The sequence below is a fragment of the Podarcis tiliguerta genome (genome assembly GCF_965153285.1).
Source record: "Podarcis tiliguerta genome assembly, chromosome: 12".
NCBI classification, from domain to species: Eukaryota; Metazoa; Chordata; class Lepidosauria; order Squamata; family Lacertidae; genus Podarcis; species Podarcis tiliguerta.
The window spans coordinates 8,126,007-8,146,894 of record NC_139545.1 but is presented as its reverse complement, the minus strand read 5'-3'; the positions used below and the strand labels follow the sequence as shown (position 1 = coordinate 8,146,894).

Below are 20,888 nucleotides of genomic sequence, written 5' to 3'. Positions count from 1 at the left end.
TCTCAGATGGAGGATACAGGAAATATTATTTGAGAAGAGAAGCTCCTCATCGTTAGTCATGCTGTGGTACTGCCAGGTTCTCTTCAGGACCTGTATGCATGCTGAAGTGTTTTATGCTTCTCCTTTAAATAATTGCAAATCAGAAGTCAAAGCCTATGTTTCTGATATGGCCACAGAGAAAGACTTTGTTCAAATGTGTTTAGCCCATTCAGGATTTAAAGCAGTGTAAATGCATATGAAATACTCATTTAGGTGTAATAAAAAACTCTATTTCCTTTATACGTTTTTGTCTTAACTCAGTTCCCCTCCCCTTAGCTAGCTGTAAAAGAAAACCAGGACTGATATGTCACGGGAGCAAATCATGATCCTTCCAATTATCCCTCCATTGCCACATAATGAGCAAAAAATGCTAATACATTTTGGGGTCTTGATCCAAAACTCTTGGAAGTTGGCAATGGGGGAACTATTACAGTTGTTTTTCCTTGTGGTATCAAATTTGCAAATCCATAATTGATCAGCAAACTTTGTGAGGAAGTTCTTCTTTGGGCTTTCAAATATTTCATCATTCAGCTAACTTGGATGACCCCAGATTCTGCTTCTGTGAGAAAGGGAGAAAAACTTATTTCTATTTATGCGTTCCTTTGATTTTCCATTGCCATTGAAGAGGGTATTATGCCCACATGGATTCACCCTGAATTCACCAGATATGTGATAAGGTAAAGGTAAAGGTACCCCTGCCCGTTCGGGCCAGTCTTGCCAGACTCTAGGGTTGTGCGCTCATCTCACTCTAGAGGCCGGGAGCCAGCGCTGTCCGGAGACACTTCCGGGTCACGTGGCCAGCATGACAAGCTGCATCTGGCAAGCCAGCGCAGCACACGGAACGCCATTTACCTTCCCGCTGGTAAGCGGTCCCTATTTATCTACTTGCACCCGGGGGTGCTTTCGAACTGCTAGGTTGGCAGGCACTGGGACTGAACGACAGGAGCGCACCCTGCCGCGGGGATTCGAACCACCGACCTTTCGATCGGCAAGTCCTAAGCGCTGAGGCTTTAACCCACAGCGCCACCCGCGTCCCTAGATATATGATAAATAACTATGTAAACTTACTTGTGTGATCACTGTGGAAATAAGCAAATGCCATCTTCCTCCCTTATTAACTTTCACCTTTGCTCCTGCATTCATTCTAGCGAATGTTCAAGGAATGACCTGTGGGAAGACATGCAAGGAGGACAGAGACGATGAATGGATGGGTGTAAGCCTGGCAAGGCAGCCCACACCTGGAGGAAGTATCCTGGTAAGTTTGCTGTTCCCTTCGTCCCATCAAAATGTGAAGTGTCACACTGTTGCCGGTAGTATTGCGTGCGAATTAATTTGCTGTGCCGGTGATTGACAGAATCCAGCTAACTCTGTATTTTCACATCCTTTAAGAGGAAGGCAAATAGGGTCCTGGGGGCAAAGCTTTCTTCTGGAAAGAAGGCTTCAAAGGAGTTACACCTGCTTCTGTCACCCTCGAGGGCTTCCTCTTAAAAGCGGTGAAGACTTTAGGACTTGGAACAGAATGAATAGCACTTTGTATTCCTATGAATGAGTCGGATCTTCTTTCTTCTTCGTTTAAAAAGCATGAAATTAGTGGTGCCACGAGTAGATGTTATGTGTGCACCTATAGACAGATTCATTATACGTCATGTCGTAATTCTGCAATAAACCTAATGTATGCTAAAGCTAAATATTAAGTAGAAGGATTTTGGTACACTTATAGACATGAATACCTAGTTTTGTGGCTGGTCCTTCTGGTATCAGAAGTTAACTACTGAAATCAACAGGAGTTGGTATTTTTCTGTGCTAAGGAGCATCAGTGATGAGCATGAACTGGTGAGGATTATTCTGCAGAGGAACAGTGTGACTGTCCACACTCATTCCATGGTCCTTAGCTGCCGCTACCAATGTTTGTGACATAATTAGTCAGCTCAAGCAATGGCGATCCAAAATTACTTGCAATGTTTTGCAAATATTTTTGGAACCCCTCCCGCCCCAAAAGACCTTCTGGTTTTAGCAGCTGTTGCAACAATACCTGCCTTGTTTGTACACCCACTTGCCCCTTGGGCAAAGAGCATAAATAAGACTTTTAATCTCAGAGTTGTGGGTTTGAGCCCCACATTGAGCAAAATATTCTTCTATTCCAGGGGTTTAGACTAGATGACCCTTATGGTTCCTTCCAACAATTCTATGATTCTACTGCATAATGAAACCCGGAGAATGTTGTGCTGCAGTTCTAGTCTCATATTTATTGAAACTAATTTTGATCATAATGGTGGGTATCGAGAGTTTCGTCCTAAGGCGTGATTGGTTAAATGAGTCAATAAGCAGAGACCTTCACATGTCTGCCGGTGCTCCAGTAAAACATGGTTCTGTTAAATATCAGTTTGAGATAGAAAGCTAAATAGAAAACCAGAGATGAAGAAAGTGCTGACAGCATGAGCTTAAAATATAATTTTAGAAAGCCGCTTGGATTTTGAAATATCAACATGAGAGTTAGTGTTTGTATTAATTTAAGTGTCTCAGTAATACAATAGAAGTTCCTCGTTCCTCCATGCTACAGTTGTAAAATTCATTATCTTATTTGCACTGGAAAAGTAACTGGGGACAGTGCATTAAATCTTGGAGAAAAGCCAGGCATCCTTTAATCTTGTACTTTCAAAAAGCACCTGCACTATTTATCATGCAGTTTGTTTCTTTTCCTCGTCAGAAAGAATTTCTATGTATTCCTAATGTGAGCTGGTGGTATTGTTGTTATTTTATTTCTTTTTCTTTATTTTTAACACACTTTGTTTCTTTCCTTTTTGTTAATGCTTACATGTAAAATTAATAATAACAAAAAGAAGTATTTCCATTCTAAACTTATTGAAACAGCCAAACAACTAAACCTCTAACTTCAGTGCCGCTTCCTATATGCAGGTGGTTTGAGTTTGAATGCCACCTTGTAAGTTTATAAGAGGCTTGTTTATCAAATTCAGAATGTGAAGTGATCTCTTCATGGTCTGAGCTCACATAAAAGCCTTGTTGTTACTTGAAGAAAATATCCATTGAATGGTCTGGAAAGTCTGATGCTCAATTGCTTAGGCTAGTCCAGGTGTGGAGCTGGTCAGAAGACCTTGGACAGAAGAGCTCTGGAAGGTTCTTATAAGAAACAATATGTGTAATAAATATTTAAGACGGAGGTTTTCAAACTTTTTGAGTCCATGGCTCCCTTACCCAACTACATTCTTTCTGTGGCACCTCTGTGGGGCTCAGGAGCCTGCAGAACTGGCGGCGTCTCACTCTTTTTCAAGCACCCTCCCTTGTGGAGTGTTCCCTCAGTCTCTCATCTCCTTGGGAGTCCTCTGGGCAGCCATAGCTGCCACCCCACCCCCAAAGGGAGGTTCCTCCTCACACTGCCCCACAGAGGCCTGGGAAAACCCCTTTGCCCAGCCCCAGAGGCACCATTCACCTGGGGAGCTTGTAGCCAGGGCTGCTGCAACAAACAGCTGTGCAAGACTTTGGGAGGCAGAGACGCGAGAAGGCCTCAGAGGATGGAGGGAAGGAAAGTAGGACAGAGGCCAGGGTTGCCCGCAGCACCCCTGACCATCATTCAAGGCACCCCAGGGTGCCACGGCACACTGGTTGGAAACCACTGATTTAAGATAAAACACCCAAGCTGAGGAGGGATGCGGGTGGCGCTGTGGGTTAAACCACAGAGGTTAGGACTTGCCGATCAGAAGGTCGGCAGTTTGAATCCCTGCGATGGGGTGAGCTCCCATTGCTCAGTCCCCGCTCCTGCCAACCTAGCAGTTCGAAAGCACACCAGTGCAAGTAGATAAATAGGTACCGCTCCAGCGGGAAGGTAAAAGGCATTTCCGTGCGCTGCTGTGGTTCGCCAGAAGCGGCTTACTGATGCTGGCCACATGACCCGGAAGCTGTACGCCGGCTCCCTCGGCCAATAAAGTGAGATGAGTGCCGCAACCCTAGAGTTGGTAACAACTGGACCCAATGGTCAGGGGTCCCTTTACCTTTACCTTTACCCAAGCTGAACTTTAATCAATTCATGCTTCTGCTGGCTCTTTTAGTCAGTGGATAGATAGTACATTCTTTATGCTCATTATATTCCCGTGGGACCTGGTATATGGCAGTGACTGTGTGAATTGTGAATGAGGAAGCCCCTGGTTCAATCTTGTCTCCGCCAAGAACTTGCCCTAGACAAGCACAGAGATTCCCTCAGTAGGAATCAGCCTTGGGATTTCACTTTCTTTGGAAGAAACCCCTCCCCCTAAGCTTTACCATGGTTAAGAAAAACATCAATACTCACCCTTAACCATGGTTAACACTAACCGCAGTTTCCTTTAGTGTGGGATGTGAAGCCCATTTGGTGATCGTTTACCATGGCTGATGTGCCTAGACATGGGTAGTGGTTGACCACAGTGAATCGTGCTGTTGTTTCTCTTAACTGTGGTTAAGGCAGAAGGGGGAGTTTGCTTGACAGAACTATTGTTGATCAAGGGTTTGTTTATAGGAGGGACCCTAGTTCAGTGGCAGGCTACATACAGAAGGACCAAGGTTAGATCTCAACCATCCCCAGTAGCAGCTGAAGTGAAAGACCTTTGCCTGAGACCACAGAGAGCCACTGTGAGTCAGACCTTCGGTAGCCAACATAATGCTTTCCGTCTGTTTGGAACTATAGCTTCCATCATCACTGACCATTGACCAAACTGCTTTGGGCTGATGGGAGTTGTAGTCCAAAAAATCTTGAGCGTACTGCGTTGGCTCTTGGTGGAGTAGATAACACTGGGCTGTTATAAGGTGACTTCTTATGTCAGCAGCCTTGTTGTACACTTTTGGCTCTAAATTTTAGGCCATTTGGGTGAGATGGGATCATTTCCCCCCATTTCCCTCCTCCTGCATTTGGCTCAAAATTTTCATTTCTGAGCTGGTGGTGTCAGATAATCGCTGCTGATCTTCTCCATTTATAGCAGCCGTGAATGCTCCTCTGAGAGAGTTTAAGTTGAGGAACTGGTGTAGGTCATTGGCAGTTTTTTTCCTGATGTGGAAGATAAATCTACAAATGAGGAATTGTGAGATTTTAGTTACTTAGTCATAATTTAAAGGGGCCTTTTGTTTCAACGGTTTGCATTGGATATAAATTTTCTTTGCAGTCAAGATTCCTTCCTCCTTGTGACATGCTCTCCTCACTGGTTTCCTGGGGGAGGCTTGCAGAAAGTTGGCCTTGACACTGGACGTCTGTAGGATACTGTCTTCCATTAAAATGTATATCTCTGTGTTGTATTCACAGTGGAAATGCTCCATGAGAGAAGCTATTTCCTGAACACTCTAGATATAAATATTTCATGATTATTTTTTCTAAAACCAAATTCTGAATGCAGTGTGTGTTGGGAATTGAAACCATAACTGAGCCTACTTAAAAGAGCAAATAACTTGACTTCAGTTTCTTCCAAGCTTCCTTACATACATCTGGCTGTCAAAGCTGAGTGCCATTATAAACATCCTTTGTAGAATTGCATTCCTTTCTCTGACATCAGAGAGCTTCACAGAAACCCTTAGGACCAGGGGCATCGGTAGGCTTGTGTGATAAATAGCTTAATTCAGTAAATAAAAGTATTTGCATTGCTGAGCATGGCTCATTCGAACTAAACAAGCCTGAAGCTTGTATGATAATGTTCCCAGGGCTGTTAGGGCATAGTCCAGCCTTGGGTCCCCAGATGTTCGTTGGACTACAACACCCACAATCCCTGACAACTGGTCCTGCTAGCTAGGGATGATGGGAGTTGTAGTCCAACAACATTTGGGGGCCCAAAGATGTGAAAGGTATAGACAGTGGGGGCCGTGGCTGTCTTCCTTTAGGGGATAGACTTTCAGCTGTGAGGAACACTCTGGGCTGACTCACATCTGGGGATGTTCCTTCTGCCTTGGAATAATTTTTGAGGTTTGACAGCTAGGAAAGGACAGTGGAATGAAGAGGTGGAGAAATAAACCAGGAAGGACCGCAAAGGCAGATGAGAATACTGAAGTCCATGTGGGAATGTTCTGGGGTGCAGGAGAGGATATATTGACTAATTATATCCTTATCCAACTTGTGCTAACAAGTTCCCAAAATATCAGCAGAGTTTATAGACATTCCCCTTTAAGTTCGCAACGGTAACGTCTGCACAGGTTCGCTAGAACCTCTATAATAATTACTCTGGTAATTTCCCCTTTTGTTCCCTCTTAAAATACAAGACACGACACAGTCTTCATAAAAGTATAAAAGAGTTTACTCACGTTCTGTTCACAATATGATCCCAGAAGGCACACAGACTTAAAAAGGTAAAATACACTCAGAATCTATCTTATGGAAGATGGTCCCTTAGTCCTCTCTTGGCTGAGAGCCAAGAGAGCACCCTTAGATGTTTCCTCATCGAAGGAAGATGGCAGAGAGAGAGAGATGGCTGCCTGCCCTGTGCTTTTATCATTTACCTGCACAGGTGAGGCCACACCCACCTCTAGTCACATGCGGAGGAAGTCCGTCCCCAGGAAGTTTACCTGCTTGCTGGACAGACATCCCTCCCCATGTTCTAACATGTACACTCTAGGAATGTTGTCATTGACTGCTCCTGTGTTTACATCCCACAGTCCAGAGTCAAATAATTTACCTTACCACATCTCCTTACTAATAAGGTATGAGGATAACACAGCTTGCAAGGCGACTTACTGCCTGTATCTATCTAGATAACAAAAGGAGATGAACCTGGGCATGCCATAATCTAAAATAAAAATAAAAATTACTTGTTTAGTTTTAATTTGAAAAGTTCAAAAGCTTTCATTGCTTCAGTAATGCTTTTTAAAGAATGGCGACACACCCTGATGTCCATAAGAATGTGTTGAAGATAGTGTCATCATTGCCTGTGCTGAATATCTTCCTTTTTTGTCTGGCTGTTGCCTACTGGTCAAATAGGGTTTGCAGCTTTCTGAAGCACCACACACATCTGCCAAACCTATGCATGGAGATGGAGTGCGCATAGAACAGGGAATAATCCCTCTGTCTTACTATCTTCAACTCGGGTGTGGTTTTTTTTTTGGGGGGGGGGACACTTTCTGCCTCCAGGCACTGATTTTCTGGATCCAGGTATAAGCATTAATTTCCCCCATCTGGTTTGTTTACCATAGGCCTGTGCGCACCGTTGGAAGAATGTCTACTATGAGACAGAGTACATCCTTCCTCACGGTTTCTGCAACATCATCCCACCCAATCTAGGGTCCAATGGCAAAAGGTTAATGCCTTGCTATGAAGGTAAGGGGATATTTTGCTTCTTCATTGTATGTACTGTTGCTTGTGCCTGAGTAGACGCTCACTATCAACTTCCAAAATTTTGGTGCTCGGTGCATTTTAACTGTTTTTCTTGTATGAATGTAAACGGTATCCCTAAGACAAACCAAGAACAGCCTCTTACGTACTATGTCCCCATAACCAAGACAAACATCAGAAACACATAGAGAGTCTTCAGCTCTGAAACTCTTTCAAGTCTGCCCAAAGTTAGGCCTGGAAATCTTTTGAAGGCAATGTAAAGCTGCTGTCCAACATGGGTGTAGCCGGGGGTGGGGTTGCAGTTAGATCCACAAACATTATTGAAAAGCATTTGGAAGTTGTTGTTTTTTTAGATTCTGCCCCCCAGTAGAAGCCTGTCCCCCGTAATGGCCTCTTCAGGGGGTACAGTGGTGCCTCGCAAGACGAAATTAATTCGTTCTGCGAGTTTTTTCATCTTGTGAATTTTTCGTCTTGCGAAGCACGGTTTCCCATAGGAAATGCATTGACGGTTTTCCATAGGAATGCATTGACGGTTTTAAGAAAAAGGCGCAAGACGTTTTCGTCTTGCGAAGCAAGCCCATAGGGAAATTCGTCTTGCGAAGCAACTCAAAAAACTCTTTCGTCTTGCGAGTTTTTCGTCTTGCGAGGCATTCGTCTTGCGAGGTACCACTGTATTATTACCTGCGATTTTCTTAAAAAGCCTCCCCCCCCCCCCAACAAAAACCATGACTATGCTCATGTGTGCAGACAAGCTTTTAGTGGCTGTGAATTACAAAGATTATTTATTGGACCATTTTGTCCCCTACAGAGTGTGTTAATATATCACTGCATAAAGTTAACTTATTTACACCCATGTAAATGGTACAGGTTCTTGAGTTGGTTCCTTGACCCAGTCCTTCTCTCTTGCTGTGGCATGGCTGCAGCTATGAGTGCTGTGGGCCTGCAATCCAAATAAGCTCCTATGCGCAATAGGGGAGGAAGCTGTGGCCCTCCAAATATCGGACTCCAACTCCCATCAGCCCCAACCAGCATAGCCAATGGTTAGGGATGATGGGAGTTGAAGTTCCACCATATCTGCAATATCTGCAAAACCATAGCTTCATCTCTGTCCAAGCAGTGGAGTTCCATCATGTCTGAGCCATTTTTAGCCTGGGGATCTGGTGGGAGGAGGGTCTGAGGAGGCTGTTGGATTACCAGAGCAACTTTGTGCCACTCTGTAAGGTTTTCTGGAGTGGCCACTTCATGGGACGAGATCCTCTCCTTTTCTATGTCGCACCGTAGTGTGCTGAAAACATTGATGGTGCCATGTTTAAAAGTCACAATAATTTCTACCCCACCTTTTCTTAAATTACTCAGAGCTGGTCATGTGTGGCGTTATCTCATTCTATCCTCACAAAAAGACTCTGAGGTAGGCTAGGCTGAGAAAGTGACTTGCCCAATGTGCTTCGTGGCTGAACGGACTTTCCCATATCTGAGGAAAAACCCTCTAGTGTCCCAGTGTTTCTCAAACTTGGATCCTCAGCTGTTGTTGGACTACACTGGTCCCTGACCACTGGTCCTGCTAGCTAGGGATGATGGGAGTTGTAATCGAACAATGGCTGGGTACCCCAAGTTGATAAATACTGCATCTAGACCACCCTTCCCCAACCTCCAGATGTGGTTAGGCTACAACTACCATCATCCCTGATCACTGACCATGTTGGCTGGAGCTGATGGAAATGTGAGCCTTTGGAAGCCTTTTCTGGGTTCTGTTATTGTTGTGGCTTAAGCCTCTATTTGGGGATGCGGGTGGCGCTGTGGGTAAAAGCCTCAGCGCCTAGGGCTTGCTGATCGAAAGGTCGGCGGTTCGAATCCCCGCGGCGGGGTGCGCTCCCGTTGTTCAGTCCCAGCGACTGCCAACCTAGCAGTTCGAAAGCACTCCCGGGTGCAAGTAGATAAATAGGGACCGCTTACTAGCGGGAAGGTAAACGGCGTTCCATGTGCTGCACTGGCTCACCAGATACAGCTTGTCACGCTGGCCACATGACCCAGAAGTGTCTGCGGACAGCGCTGGCTCCCAGCCTATAGAGTGAGATGAGCGCACAACCCTAGAGTCTGTCAAGACTGGCCCGTACGGGCAGGGGTACCTTTACCTTTTTAAGCCTCTATTTGTGCCACATGACCTAATGCAGGTGGCACAGGGCTGGGCTAAATACTCAATGTGACTTTAAAAAGACATTCGAAGTCAGCATCTTCTTACTCAAAGTAAATTAACAAACCAGGATGCATGGTTGTGCAGTTAAGAAGGGAAGATAAATGTCTCTAATAAAGGTAAAGGTAAAGGGCCCCTGACAGTTAAGTCCAGTCGCGAACGACTGGGGTTGCGGTGCTCATCTTGCTTCACTGGCCGAGGGAGTCGACATTGGTCCCCAGACAGTTTTTCCGGGTCTTGTGGCCAGCATGACTAAGCCGCTTCTGGCGAAACCAGAGCAGCGCACGGAAATGCCGTTTACCTTCCCGCCGGAGTGGTACCTATTTATCTACTTGCACTTTGACGTGCTTTCGAACTGCTAGGTTGGCAGGAGCAGGGACCGAGCAACGGGAGCTCACTCTGTCACTCCGGCGGGATTCGAATCACCAACCTTCCGATTAGCAAGCCCTAGGCTCAGTGGTTTAGACCACAGCGCCACCCGCATCCCTGAATGTCTCTATAGGTCTCAGCAATTTTAGAAAAGTATCCTAGAAAGCATTTCCTTGGGTTTCCTGTGGTTTCTCTTTCTCCACCCCACCCCCCAAAGTGTCAGTCTGCTTCCCGTCCTCTTTGAAAGGCCTGGAGGCTGAAACGGTTTGCTTTGATGCAAGCAGTTCTTCCCTGTCTCTTCACTTTGGGCTCCAGTGGCAGGTCTGGTATACTGCTGCTATTAGAAAAGGTTCTAGTTAATAATTTTTTTAGTTAGAAGTGGTCAAAACTGGAGCTGTCTTGAAAGGATGGAGTTTATTACATTGGAGAGTAAAACTTTGCTGGATATTGTTTGAATTGGACCTAGGTATCTGATTCGTATGTCTTTCTCCCCAGTACCCTGTTTTCACAGTTTTCGGGTTCACGCCAAAGTTAGAATGCAGTGACAAGTGCTCAGAGCAACCCCCACCCCACAAAACCCCATCCCAGATTGGATTTTGCAGTAGGTTTGGTCAAAGTTCTTTCACATTTGACAACTGGCCAAGCAACCAAAAAAACAACAACACAGAAAACTGAGTTTAAGAAAAGCAGGCAACCACCACTACCACAACTGTTGTGTGTCTGGAGATGGTGACTGCACTTCAGATCATTAGCAAAGTGCGTGCAGGATTGACAAGTGTTTAGGGGAGAATTGTCTGGTTTTGGTTCTGTGTTTGGATCCGTCACTCCAGATCAACTCTGATAAAATGAAGCTATAAAATCCTCCCACTTAGGAGACTGTCTTGGGCTGTTTTCCTTTCATGTTGGCAGGTTCAGCCTGGACGGACTAAGAAGTGTCGTGCTGGTCGCACAATATATGCTTTTATTACACATGCAAAATTATGGACAGAGGTGACTCCTGGATCAGGCAATCGCTTGTATATGTGTGTATGTTTTGGTATTCATCACCTTTTCTGAGCAAAAACACCTCAGTTGATCAGACACAATCAGCTGGGAACTGCTATTAAAAACAGAACTGTGTGGACCCAAGATCTGTGAAGCAGCCAGTGGGATATTGGCAGTTTGGCATTGTCCAGTGTGCAGTTGATCGTGCTACAAACTGTCCTGAAAACTGGGGACTTAGCTTGTATGTCAGCTGCCAAACAGCAGCGTCACATGCATCGAGTGAGGTGACTGAGTTTGCTTTTGCTGAACTCTGTCGCTTTCAACCTGAGCTGCAGTCAATTAGCTCCATCTAAAGGGATGGCTACAATCCATTGCTCCGACTGGGATCCTCCCTTCCTATAATCATCATTTTTAATGTGCCCTCCAGAAAGAAACAATGAAATCCTTGGCTGGGAGTTTGCAGCTAAAGATGGAACAAATGGAAATTGAGGGTGGGGAATGAACAATCCAGGATGTAATTAGTTGCACAACAGCAGTCCAGTATTTGCTGGATGTGAGCCTTTGATCTCGTCAGATTTATGTGCTCTTTTTCCTGCGATAAGAAGGTCTCAAATGGATATGAGGTGGAATCTTAGGTGGTGTGGGTGTGAAGTCCTGTGGGGCTGGTTCAGACTCAGCAGAGGCATCCTACACATCGACCAAGCAGCTCACAGCAATCTCCAGGTGCCACATTGTCACCGCAGTTCATATACTTGTAGCATGGTGGCACATGTGACCGTTACCATGGTGCCCGATACTGAGGGTGCAACAGGTCAAGCATTACTTCCCTTCCGGATTCTTCCATGTAAAACAGAAGAGGCTATTCACTGTGCCCAAGTGGAGCAGCGCACTGCCTGCCACAGCCCTCCAGCCAGAGCTCACACTCTGCTATAACCTATGCTCCCACTACCATGAGCCAGCAGAAGTTACTTATACAGTGGTACCTCTGGTTGCAAACAGGATCCATTCCGGAGGCCTGTTCTCAACATGAAAGGAACGCAACCGCAGCGGCACGTTGGTGCACACACAGGTTGCAATTCGCCGCTTCTGCGCATGCACGTGTCATCATTTTGTGCGTTTGCGCATGCGCGAGTGGCGAAACTCGAAAGCAACCCTTTCCGGTACTTCCGGGTCGCCGCGGGACGTATCCTGAAAGAACGTAACATGAAGCAAACGTAACATGAAGTATGACTGTACAGTGGTACCTCTGGATGTGAATGGGATCCGTTCCGGATCCCCGTTCGCATCCTGAAGCGAACGCAACCCGCGTCTGCACATCTGTGCATGCGCGGGTCGCGATTTGCTGCTTCTGTGCATATGTGTGATGCCATTTTGAGCGTCTGTGCGAGCGGCGAAACCCAGGAGTAATGCGCTCTGTTACTTCTGGGTCGCCGCGGAGCGCAACCCGAAAATATTCATCCCGAAGCATATTTAACCCGAGGCATGACTGTACTGCATTGAGCTGCATTCTTACCTTCTCCATTTCCTCCTTGCTGACTGCTGTGATTCGATTTTTAAAAAATTATTTAGTTTCTATACTGCTTAATGTATTGAAAATATCTCCCAGCAATGTATAAAAAAGAAGCAACAGCAGACGAGAGTTTCTGGAAGCAACAGACATCGCCCTAGTCTCTCACTCTGGACTTGTTACTGATAATAAGAAAATCTAAGGGCCATTACATCAAAAGTGGGGTATTGGAAACATGGGTTTCAGAGCATGTTTCTGAAACACCTGTTTCTAGTGGGTCTCTCCCAGTAGCGTAGCATGGGGGGTGCAGGGGGGGCCGGCCGCACCATCTGGGGGGGGGGGCGCTCGCACTCGCAGCTCTCTGCCCCTACCTGGCTCACTCACTCTCTCTCACTGCAGTGCTGGCTGTGCGAATCCGATCCGAGCCGCCGGGTCGCCGCCCACTGTGGAGGGGAGGGTGCCAGGCGTGTGGTGCGGTGCGGAGAGAGAGCGAGGGACTATCTGGGGGAGGGACAGTGCAGGGGGGGGGGCGCAAATTACTTGCCTTGCCCTGGGTTAGGGGGCGCAAGTTACTTGCCTTGTCCCGGGTGCTGACAACCCACGCTACGCCACTGGTCTCTCCATTGCTTCTCAAATGCTGCAGGGTGCTTTTTTTTAGTTGAGTGGCTGGTCAATGTAGAAAAAGGCATGGGAATTTAAAAGTTAGAATTGGTTAGTATTCTGCAGTCTTTGACACAGTCATTCTCTGTAGGCAACATCACACCATCCAAAAAACGACCTTGCGAGTTAAATTCTGCCTCTAAAACTTCCCAGAAAAAAAGGATGGCCTGAACTGACCAGCACATTCCTTTCTGCTCCCTCCCCCTTCAGATTAAAAAAAAAAAAGTTTAGTTTGAGGAAACAAGTAAAAAAACCTGCTCTTTGCAAAGTTTGCCTAACCATATAAATAACTCCATTACATGGCTTAGCTGAAACATGGCAGAGGCCCAAGTTTATCTGCCCATTTCCCTATTTTCATAGTTTCCCAGTGATTTGCTGTTTAAAATCATCGTAGGACCACTGAAGGGGCTGCCTTAACACAAAACAACTGCTGCGTTTTTCCTTTGCCTTTGGATGCAAGATCAATGTTGGAATGAACAGAAAGAGCAAGATGCCGTTGGGGGGAGCGTTCTCCTTTAGATGCCACACAGATATGAAGAAATAAGAAGTATGTGTCTCCTCTCACCCAGCACCAGTGTTTTCTCTGGGTTTTTAAACAATTCTCTTGCTCTCCGCATTATATTCATAATAGGAATATGTCAGGGAACTGCCATCGGAGCCAGAGGGAGAGGGAGGACTCCAGAGGGATTCTGGAGAGCGTCCCGGGAGGGAGAGAAGCAGCACATCTTCTGGGGAAGGAAATCAGCGTAGCACCAGTGGAGAAGGGGGGCAGATGGGGGAATCGGCGAGGTGGCTCCAAGACTCCTCGCCGGGGACCAGCGGGGAGAGCACGGGTCCTCCGATGCCCACACCCTCCCTGCGCAGAAGGCTTCCGCGCAGAGAAAGTAGGCGGAGACTGGGTGTCAAAGAACTTTTATGCTGGAAGAAGTTCAAGAAATGCCCACTGACGGATTCTGCCAGCGATTGAGACAGCCACGGGCGAGTAGCTGTCCAGACAGGAAGGGTTCACTCAGGCAACCCACCCAGGTGTGGCGCCGATTTACGCACGAGCAACCCCTAGAACCATTACAGAATAGCTACCACAGTGAATTACAGTGGTACCTCGGGTTAAGTACTTACCGTATTTTTTGCTCTATAAGACGCACCAGACCATAAGACGCACCTAGTTTTTGGAGGAGGAAAACAAGAAAAAAAAAATCTGAATCCCAGAAGCCAGAACAGCGAAAGAAGCGATCCCTCTTGCTGTTCTGGCTTCTGGGATAGCTGCGCAGCCTGCATTCGCTCCATAAGACACACACATATTTCCCCTTACTTTTTAGGAGGGAAAAAGTGAGTCTTATAGAGCAAAAAATACGGTAATTCGTTCCGGAGGTCCGCTCTTAACTTGAAACTGTTCTTAACCTGAGGTACCACTTTAGCTAATGGGGCCCCGCGCTGCCAGAGCACGATTTCTGTTCTCATCCTGAAGCAAAGTTCTTAACCCGAGGTACTATTTCTAGGTTAGCAGAGTCTGTAACCTGAAGCGTCTGTAACCTGAAGCATATGTAACCCGAGGTACTACTGCAGTGTCATTTTGTGCCAAATGTATGTGTGTCTGTTGATGACCATACATTATGGGAGTAAATGTCAGTGTGCCATTGTTGGCACCTGTCTGTCTCCAGAAACAATGGAGTGCATCTCCAGGGGTGAAGTCGAACTGCGCTGTAAGCAGCACCAAAGTGACCTTCCCGGCGGCAAGCCTGGGCAGTGTGTACGGAGGCTGCCCAGATGTGGTCCAAAGAAAAACGGAGTGATACATCTGGCACCAGCTTGGCTGCTGGAGTTGCGGACTGGCTGTCCCTTTGGCATAAATTGCCCAATTACCATCTTATTCAGTGCCTTTGGAGAGATGAATTTACCAGCCCATGGGCAACAAAAATCCATTCCAAACTATTGTCTTGTGGAATCTCTCCTTCCGATATACTAAATTTAGATCTAATTACAGCAAAAAAGGTCATCAAACAAAGATTGGAGGAGGTTGATTTGCAACAAAATCTTACTACAGGCGGAGGTACATGTTCCCTAATAAATCAGGGTATTACATTTATGTCTCAGATACCTCGATATCTGTCTACCTTATCGGTTGCGTCACATAGATTCGCTTTTGTTAGAGCCAGATTTAATGTGTTCCCCTCAAACGTGCTGAGCAATAGATTTTCTAACGGTAAAACCTCTGTTTTATGCGCATGCGACAACAAATCAATAGAATCCCTTTATCATATCTTGTTTAATTGTCCTCTATATTTAGTTCCCCGATCAAGGATTCTGAGTTCAATCATTTTGGAAACTGTTGCTAAACCATCCGAATTACATCTTGCCTATCTACTCCAGGACATTGACTCTTATAGAACATTACAGGTTGCCAGATTCCTGAATTCTTTCATATAAAAGACTTCATGGAATGCTGGAGTTGCGGGAAGGAGGTGTAGAAGGTGCCATCCATACATCTTAGGGACTTGACTCCAGATTTGTGTAGGGTTTCCTCTTTAGTATTTTCTTCTTCCAAAGATAGCCTGCAAGGCAGCAGAGGTTTACAATCCATTTTGCTTCTCCTTCCCAGGCTCATCTGCCCCTCACAGTGTACTATAGTATCACAAAAATACCCCCATATTTGAGGGGGGAAAGTTATCCGTGCGAGAAAGGGCCCTATGCACTTACTGAAGTAGATACACAGAATTTCTCACAAAGTGGAATCCTAGGAAGAGCATGAGGCTCTTAATCCCAGGGTCGCTAGTTCAAGTCCTACACATTGGGGCTACCTTTGAAGGTGACCCGGAAACTGCAGAATGCGGCAGCTAGACTGGTGACTGGGAGTGGCCACTGGGACCACATAACACCAGTCCTGAGAGATCTGCATTGGCTCCCAGTATGTTTCCGAGCACAATTCAAAGTGTTGGTGCTGATCTTTAAAGCCCTAAACGGCCTCGGTCCCGTATACCTGAAGGGGCGTCTCCACCCCCATCGTTCAGCCCGGACACTGAGATCCAGCGCCGATGGCCTTCTGGCAGTTCCCTCATTGCGAGAAGTGAGGTTACAGGGAACCAGACAGAGGGCCTTCTTGCTAGTGGCGCCCACCCTGTGGAACACCCTCCCTTCAGATGTGAAGGAAATAAGCAGCTATCTTATCTTTAAAAGACATCTGAAGGCAGCCCTGTTTTTAATATTTAATGCTGTATTGTTTTTAACACTCGATTGGGAGCCGCCCAGAGTGGCTGGGGAAACTCAGCCAGATGGGCGGGGTATAAATAAATTATTATTATTATTATTATTATTATTATTATTATTATTAGGCAAACAATTCCTGCATGCCAGGGGGTTGGACTAGATGACATTTCGTGGTCCCTTCCAACTCTACAAATCTAGGTTTCTGTGAAGGGGCTCTATGCAAATATGAACGCCCAGCTGTTCAGTGTGTGCTTGTGGCTGCTGAGTGCCTCTCGTCATGCTTTCTTCTGTCGTGTTTCAGAGCTTTGGAAAGGGGGTTGGCGAAGATGGCCAATCCTTTCTCATTGTTTCTTGAACAATTGATCAGGATATGCCAGCCCGTGGAATAAATGCTCTTGTTTCAGGAGGTTGATTGCCTAGAATGAATGGGGCTTGCGTGCTCTTCCTGCTTCACCCAAAAGGCCCATTCTTCTTCTCAGTCATCTTTTTTATACCTCTGTTTCTGCCTGCAGCACAACATCTCCTTGTTCCTCCATGCATTGTTTTTTCCTCACCCACACCTCAAATCTATTTCCCTTTTTCTCATGTGTAGATGAGAGTGGAGCCCTGCTCTACATGCCCTTTTCTTCATTCAGTCATTTTCATATTATACAGCAACGCGGGGTTTAAGAAATAACCCTTATTATATATACTCTTGGTCAACCGATTTGGTTATTTCCATATTGCTGTTAGCTGTGATTGCGGCCCACCTCATTCCTAACAATTAATGTCCAGTATCTGCTCGGGGAAATTCCCTGTCCGTTTACTTTGCATGATTTGGCTTGCCAATATCTTAAACCAGCTTGCTTTGATAATAGCTGCCTAATAATTGTGCTGCTCTGCCCCCTATTCCACTTTTCAGGAAGTCTTTTATCAAATCTGTGACCATTTGGGCCCATCTGCACTATACAATTAAAGCATCATCATGACACTTTAAATAGTCCCAGAGCATTATGGGAACTATATTTTTTTAAGGGTGCTGGGAGTTGTTAGGAGACTCCTTTCCCCCACATCACCCAAATTCCCAGATTTCTCTGGGAGGAGGGATTGCTTGTTAAGCCACTCTGGGAATTGTATCTCTATGAGGGGGATAAGAGTCTCCTAACAACTCTCAGCAGCTGTAACACACTTCAGTTTCCAGGATTAGTTGGTGGGGACTGTTATGAATTGAAGTGGTTTGATATTCTGGGCTGCATCAATAGGAGTATAGCATCTAGATCAAGGGAAGTAATAGTGCCACTGTATTCTGCTCTGGTCAGACCTCACCTGGAGTACTGTGTCCCGTTCTGGGCACCACAGTTCAAGAAGGACACTGACAAACTGGAACGTGTCCAGAAGAGGGCAACCAAAATGGTCAAAGGCCTGGAAACGATGCCTTATGAGGAACGGCTAAGGGAGCTGGGCATGTTTAGCCTGGAGAAGAGGAGGTTAAGGGGTGATATGATAGCCATGTTCAAATATATAAAAGGATGTCACATAGAGGAGGGAGAAAGGTTTTTTTCTGCTGCTCCAGAGAAGCGGACACGGAGCAATGGATCCAAACTACAAGAAAGAAGATTCCATCTAAACATTAGGAAGAACTTCCTGACAGTAAGAGCTGTTTGACAGTGGAATTTGTTGCCAAGGAGTGTGGTGGAGTCTCCTTCTTTGGAGGTCTTTAAGCAGAGGCTTGACAACCATATGTCAGGAGTGCTCTGATGGTGTTTCCTGCTTGGCAGGGGGTTGGACTCGATGGCCCTTGTGGTCTCTTCCAACTCTATGATTCTATGATATAGTGCATATACGGCCTCTGACACTGCTTAGCTTTCTCAGTTTATGCTACCTCAGACCACTGTCTTATCAACATATTATTCATATTCATTTTTCTGTTTTGTTGGAATGAATGAAATCCTGAACCCGATAAAATGATCAGGAGTCTCCCCACTTGTTTTTTGCTGGAATTTACCCAGTACAAATGATCTTTATATTTGTTAAAAGTGGAAATAATTGCTGGCCAGTCCAGTCAATATTCCCTTTTCTTTTAAACAGACTGTTTCTATCTTGAAGCTCAGAGTTCATTATACAGTTCTTGTGGTCTGTCAAACCATGAGGAATACATTTGGTTCCAAAGAGACAATCTGCAAAGTACATTCCTTATAATTTAGCAATGAGTCGGTGGTTGGCTGTTTCAGAGTGTTACCAGGTTACATGGCAATTTTTTAAAGAAACTGAAGCACACTATGTTTTCCTTGAAACCCCAGTTATCACGGGGGAGCATGTCGCAAGAAACAGGAAGTGGGAATAAATGCTGTAATGATCCTATGATATTCTTGCCAGAGATTTGACTGTGAAGTTCAGAAGCTGTTCATATGAAGGACAGAAGTGCAAAATTCTTGTTAAAATTGTAGCCCTGAACATTTTGATTCTTAGGGCACAGCTACACTACACATTTAAACCAGTTTCATGTTGTATTCACTTGTTTTCATTTGGCTCAGATAAATCTGGGAATTGTAGTTTGGTGAGTGGACAATTCTTTTAAGAGATCCTTTGTTAGTTCTTTCTCAATACTACAATTCCCAGGGTGCCTTGGTAGCAACAGCCTTTAAGCGGGTTTGCCATTTGGTTTAAATTTTCCAGAGCAAGTGGAAATGAGGTAGACAAGAAAACTTAAACACCATAGAAAAAATAATTGTCATGGAGGGCTTGGAGGACACACCAGTCAAGAAGCCAGACAAGAACTTTATTGTCTCTCTTTGACAAGAACAGACTAGACACAGAAAACTCCTTTTACCCAGGGTCAACTAAGTCCAGTGCCATCTAGTGATTAAACCATATAATGACACTATCCACATTTTGTCTGCTAAGTTAGCTATAAATTAGTACCCCGCCAAGCATGGTTCTATGGAGCTCTCAGTGCGACTGGTTATCATTATTCATTTATTTTGCCACATATGGCTTCTTTAGGATGTGCAGTAGCTTTCATTTTTTCTTCAAAAACACCCTGTTAGTTCTGTGCTATGCTGGATTTTTCTACATTACAGAGATGATGTGTATAACTGGGATGGTCTTGCTTAAAGGTGGGTAAACAGGCAATCCTGGCTTATCTTGAAGAAAGCAGAGTAGTAATTCAGAGGTGCAAAACCTGGACCAGAGGAATATTCATGGTTGGCACTGGTGATGCCAAGTGCCAAATATTCCCTGTGCCTGTGTTGTGTTGTGTTGTGTTGTGTTGAGAGCCAGTGAGGTGTAGTGGTTAAGAGCAGTGGACTCGTAATCTGGTGAACCGGGTTCGCTTCCCCGCTCCTCCACATGCGGCTGCTGGGTGACCTTGGGCCAGTCACACTTCTCTGAAGTCTCTCAGCCCCACTCACCTCACAGAGTGTTTGTTGTGGGGGAGGAAGGGAAAGGAGAATGTTAGCCGCTTTGAGACTCCTTAGGGTAGTGATAAAGCGGGATATCAAATCCAAACTCTTCTTCTTCTTCTTCTCGCAGGCTCTGGGCTGTTCTTGTTGTTCACGTGGTCTTATTGATATTGTTATAGCACCATCAATGTACATGCTGCTTTATAGCCTAACATAAGCCCATGGACTAGGCCTCTGCCCCAAAGTGTTATATTCCAAATTATCACAGTGGAAGGAAAAAGAGTAAAGGGAAAGACACGGAAAGAAGGTCAAGAGAAGACCTGGGAGAGGCAGGGCATCAAGAATCAATGTGAGCAAATGCTGTTCTGTATTCTTCAGCTTCATTCTGGTTGGGGACCAAAGTCAGTCCGCCTCTGATTAATGCTTTCAACCTTAATTGTTGCAAGTTACAAGCTATCAGGCTGCCCCTCGCATGCAGGTCTCCCGCTCTCTCATTCTCGAGTCTCATGACTGGTCTCCCGTCCTAAATGGTCAGCGGCTTTTTCCTGGCCCCCCGCCCTTTCAGATTTCGCAAACGGGGAAACGTTATCTGTTTACAGTGCTGTTGCTCCGAAGCTTGGCTTTGACAATACCCATGTACTGTGGCAAAGGAGCCTGGATTTCTGAGGTTTTTGTGAATTTCAGAGATTTCCTAGTGCTGGCTCAGCCGAGGGCCTCCTGCAACTCAGCGCTGAGCAGCGCATGTGGAATTAAGCGGACGGGACTGTGTAACTGCGAACCACACACATTTGGCAGGGACTGACGTGACTGTGTTTCTCTCCCCCCCCTCCCCTTTAATCCTTCTCCTTGCTAGAGTATAAGAAGAAATATGGCGAAGAGCATGGCTCATGTCAGGCTGGAATAGCAGGCTACTTCACAGAGGTGAGTGGTGGAACTTTGGCCAAATCCTCCCGGTTGCTACGGTGTAAAAAGTCTCTGAATCGAGAAACTTGCCTTCAGCTTTCAAGCTTTCTGTGCAGCAGTTTCCCAGCGTTTATGTTGTCCTTTTATTCTGCAGCTTTGCATATGACACCATGCAGGAACTATTAGATACATAGTGATTTTGCACACTCCCAGTTCATTTACTTAAAGGTAAAGGTAAATGGACCCCTGACCATTAGGTCCAGTCGTGACCGACTCTGGGGTTGCGGTGCTCATCTCGCTTTATTGGCCGAGGGAGCCGGCGTACAGCTTCCGGGTCATGCGGCCAGCATGACTAAG

General features: G+C 45.7%; 1 protein-coding gene across 2 annotated transcripts in view; it reads left to right on the top strand.

Moving 5' to 3' along the window:
- The window catches only part of ITGA9 (integrin subunit alpha 9), a 250,059-nt gene that overhangs the window by 21,022 nt on the left and 208,149 nt on the right, over nucleotides 1-20,888 (top strand). For both annotated transcript variants that reach the window (XR_014503854.1, XM_083407018.1), the window contains exons 3-5: nucleotides 1,188-1,294; nucleotides 7,195-7,318; nucleotides 20,482-20,549. Coding sequence is in view for 1 of the 2 variants with exons in the window: in XM_083407018.1 (XP_083263144.1) it covers nucleotides 1,188-1,294; nucleotides 7,195-7,318; nucleotides 20,482-20,549 (299 nt within the window). In the remaining variant the exon portion in view is untranslated. The remainder of the gene's footprint in view (nucleotides 1-1,187; nucleotides 1,295-7,194; nucleotides 7,319-20,481; nucleotides 20,550-20,888) is intronic.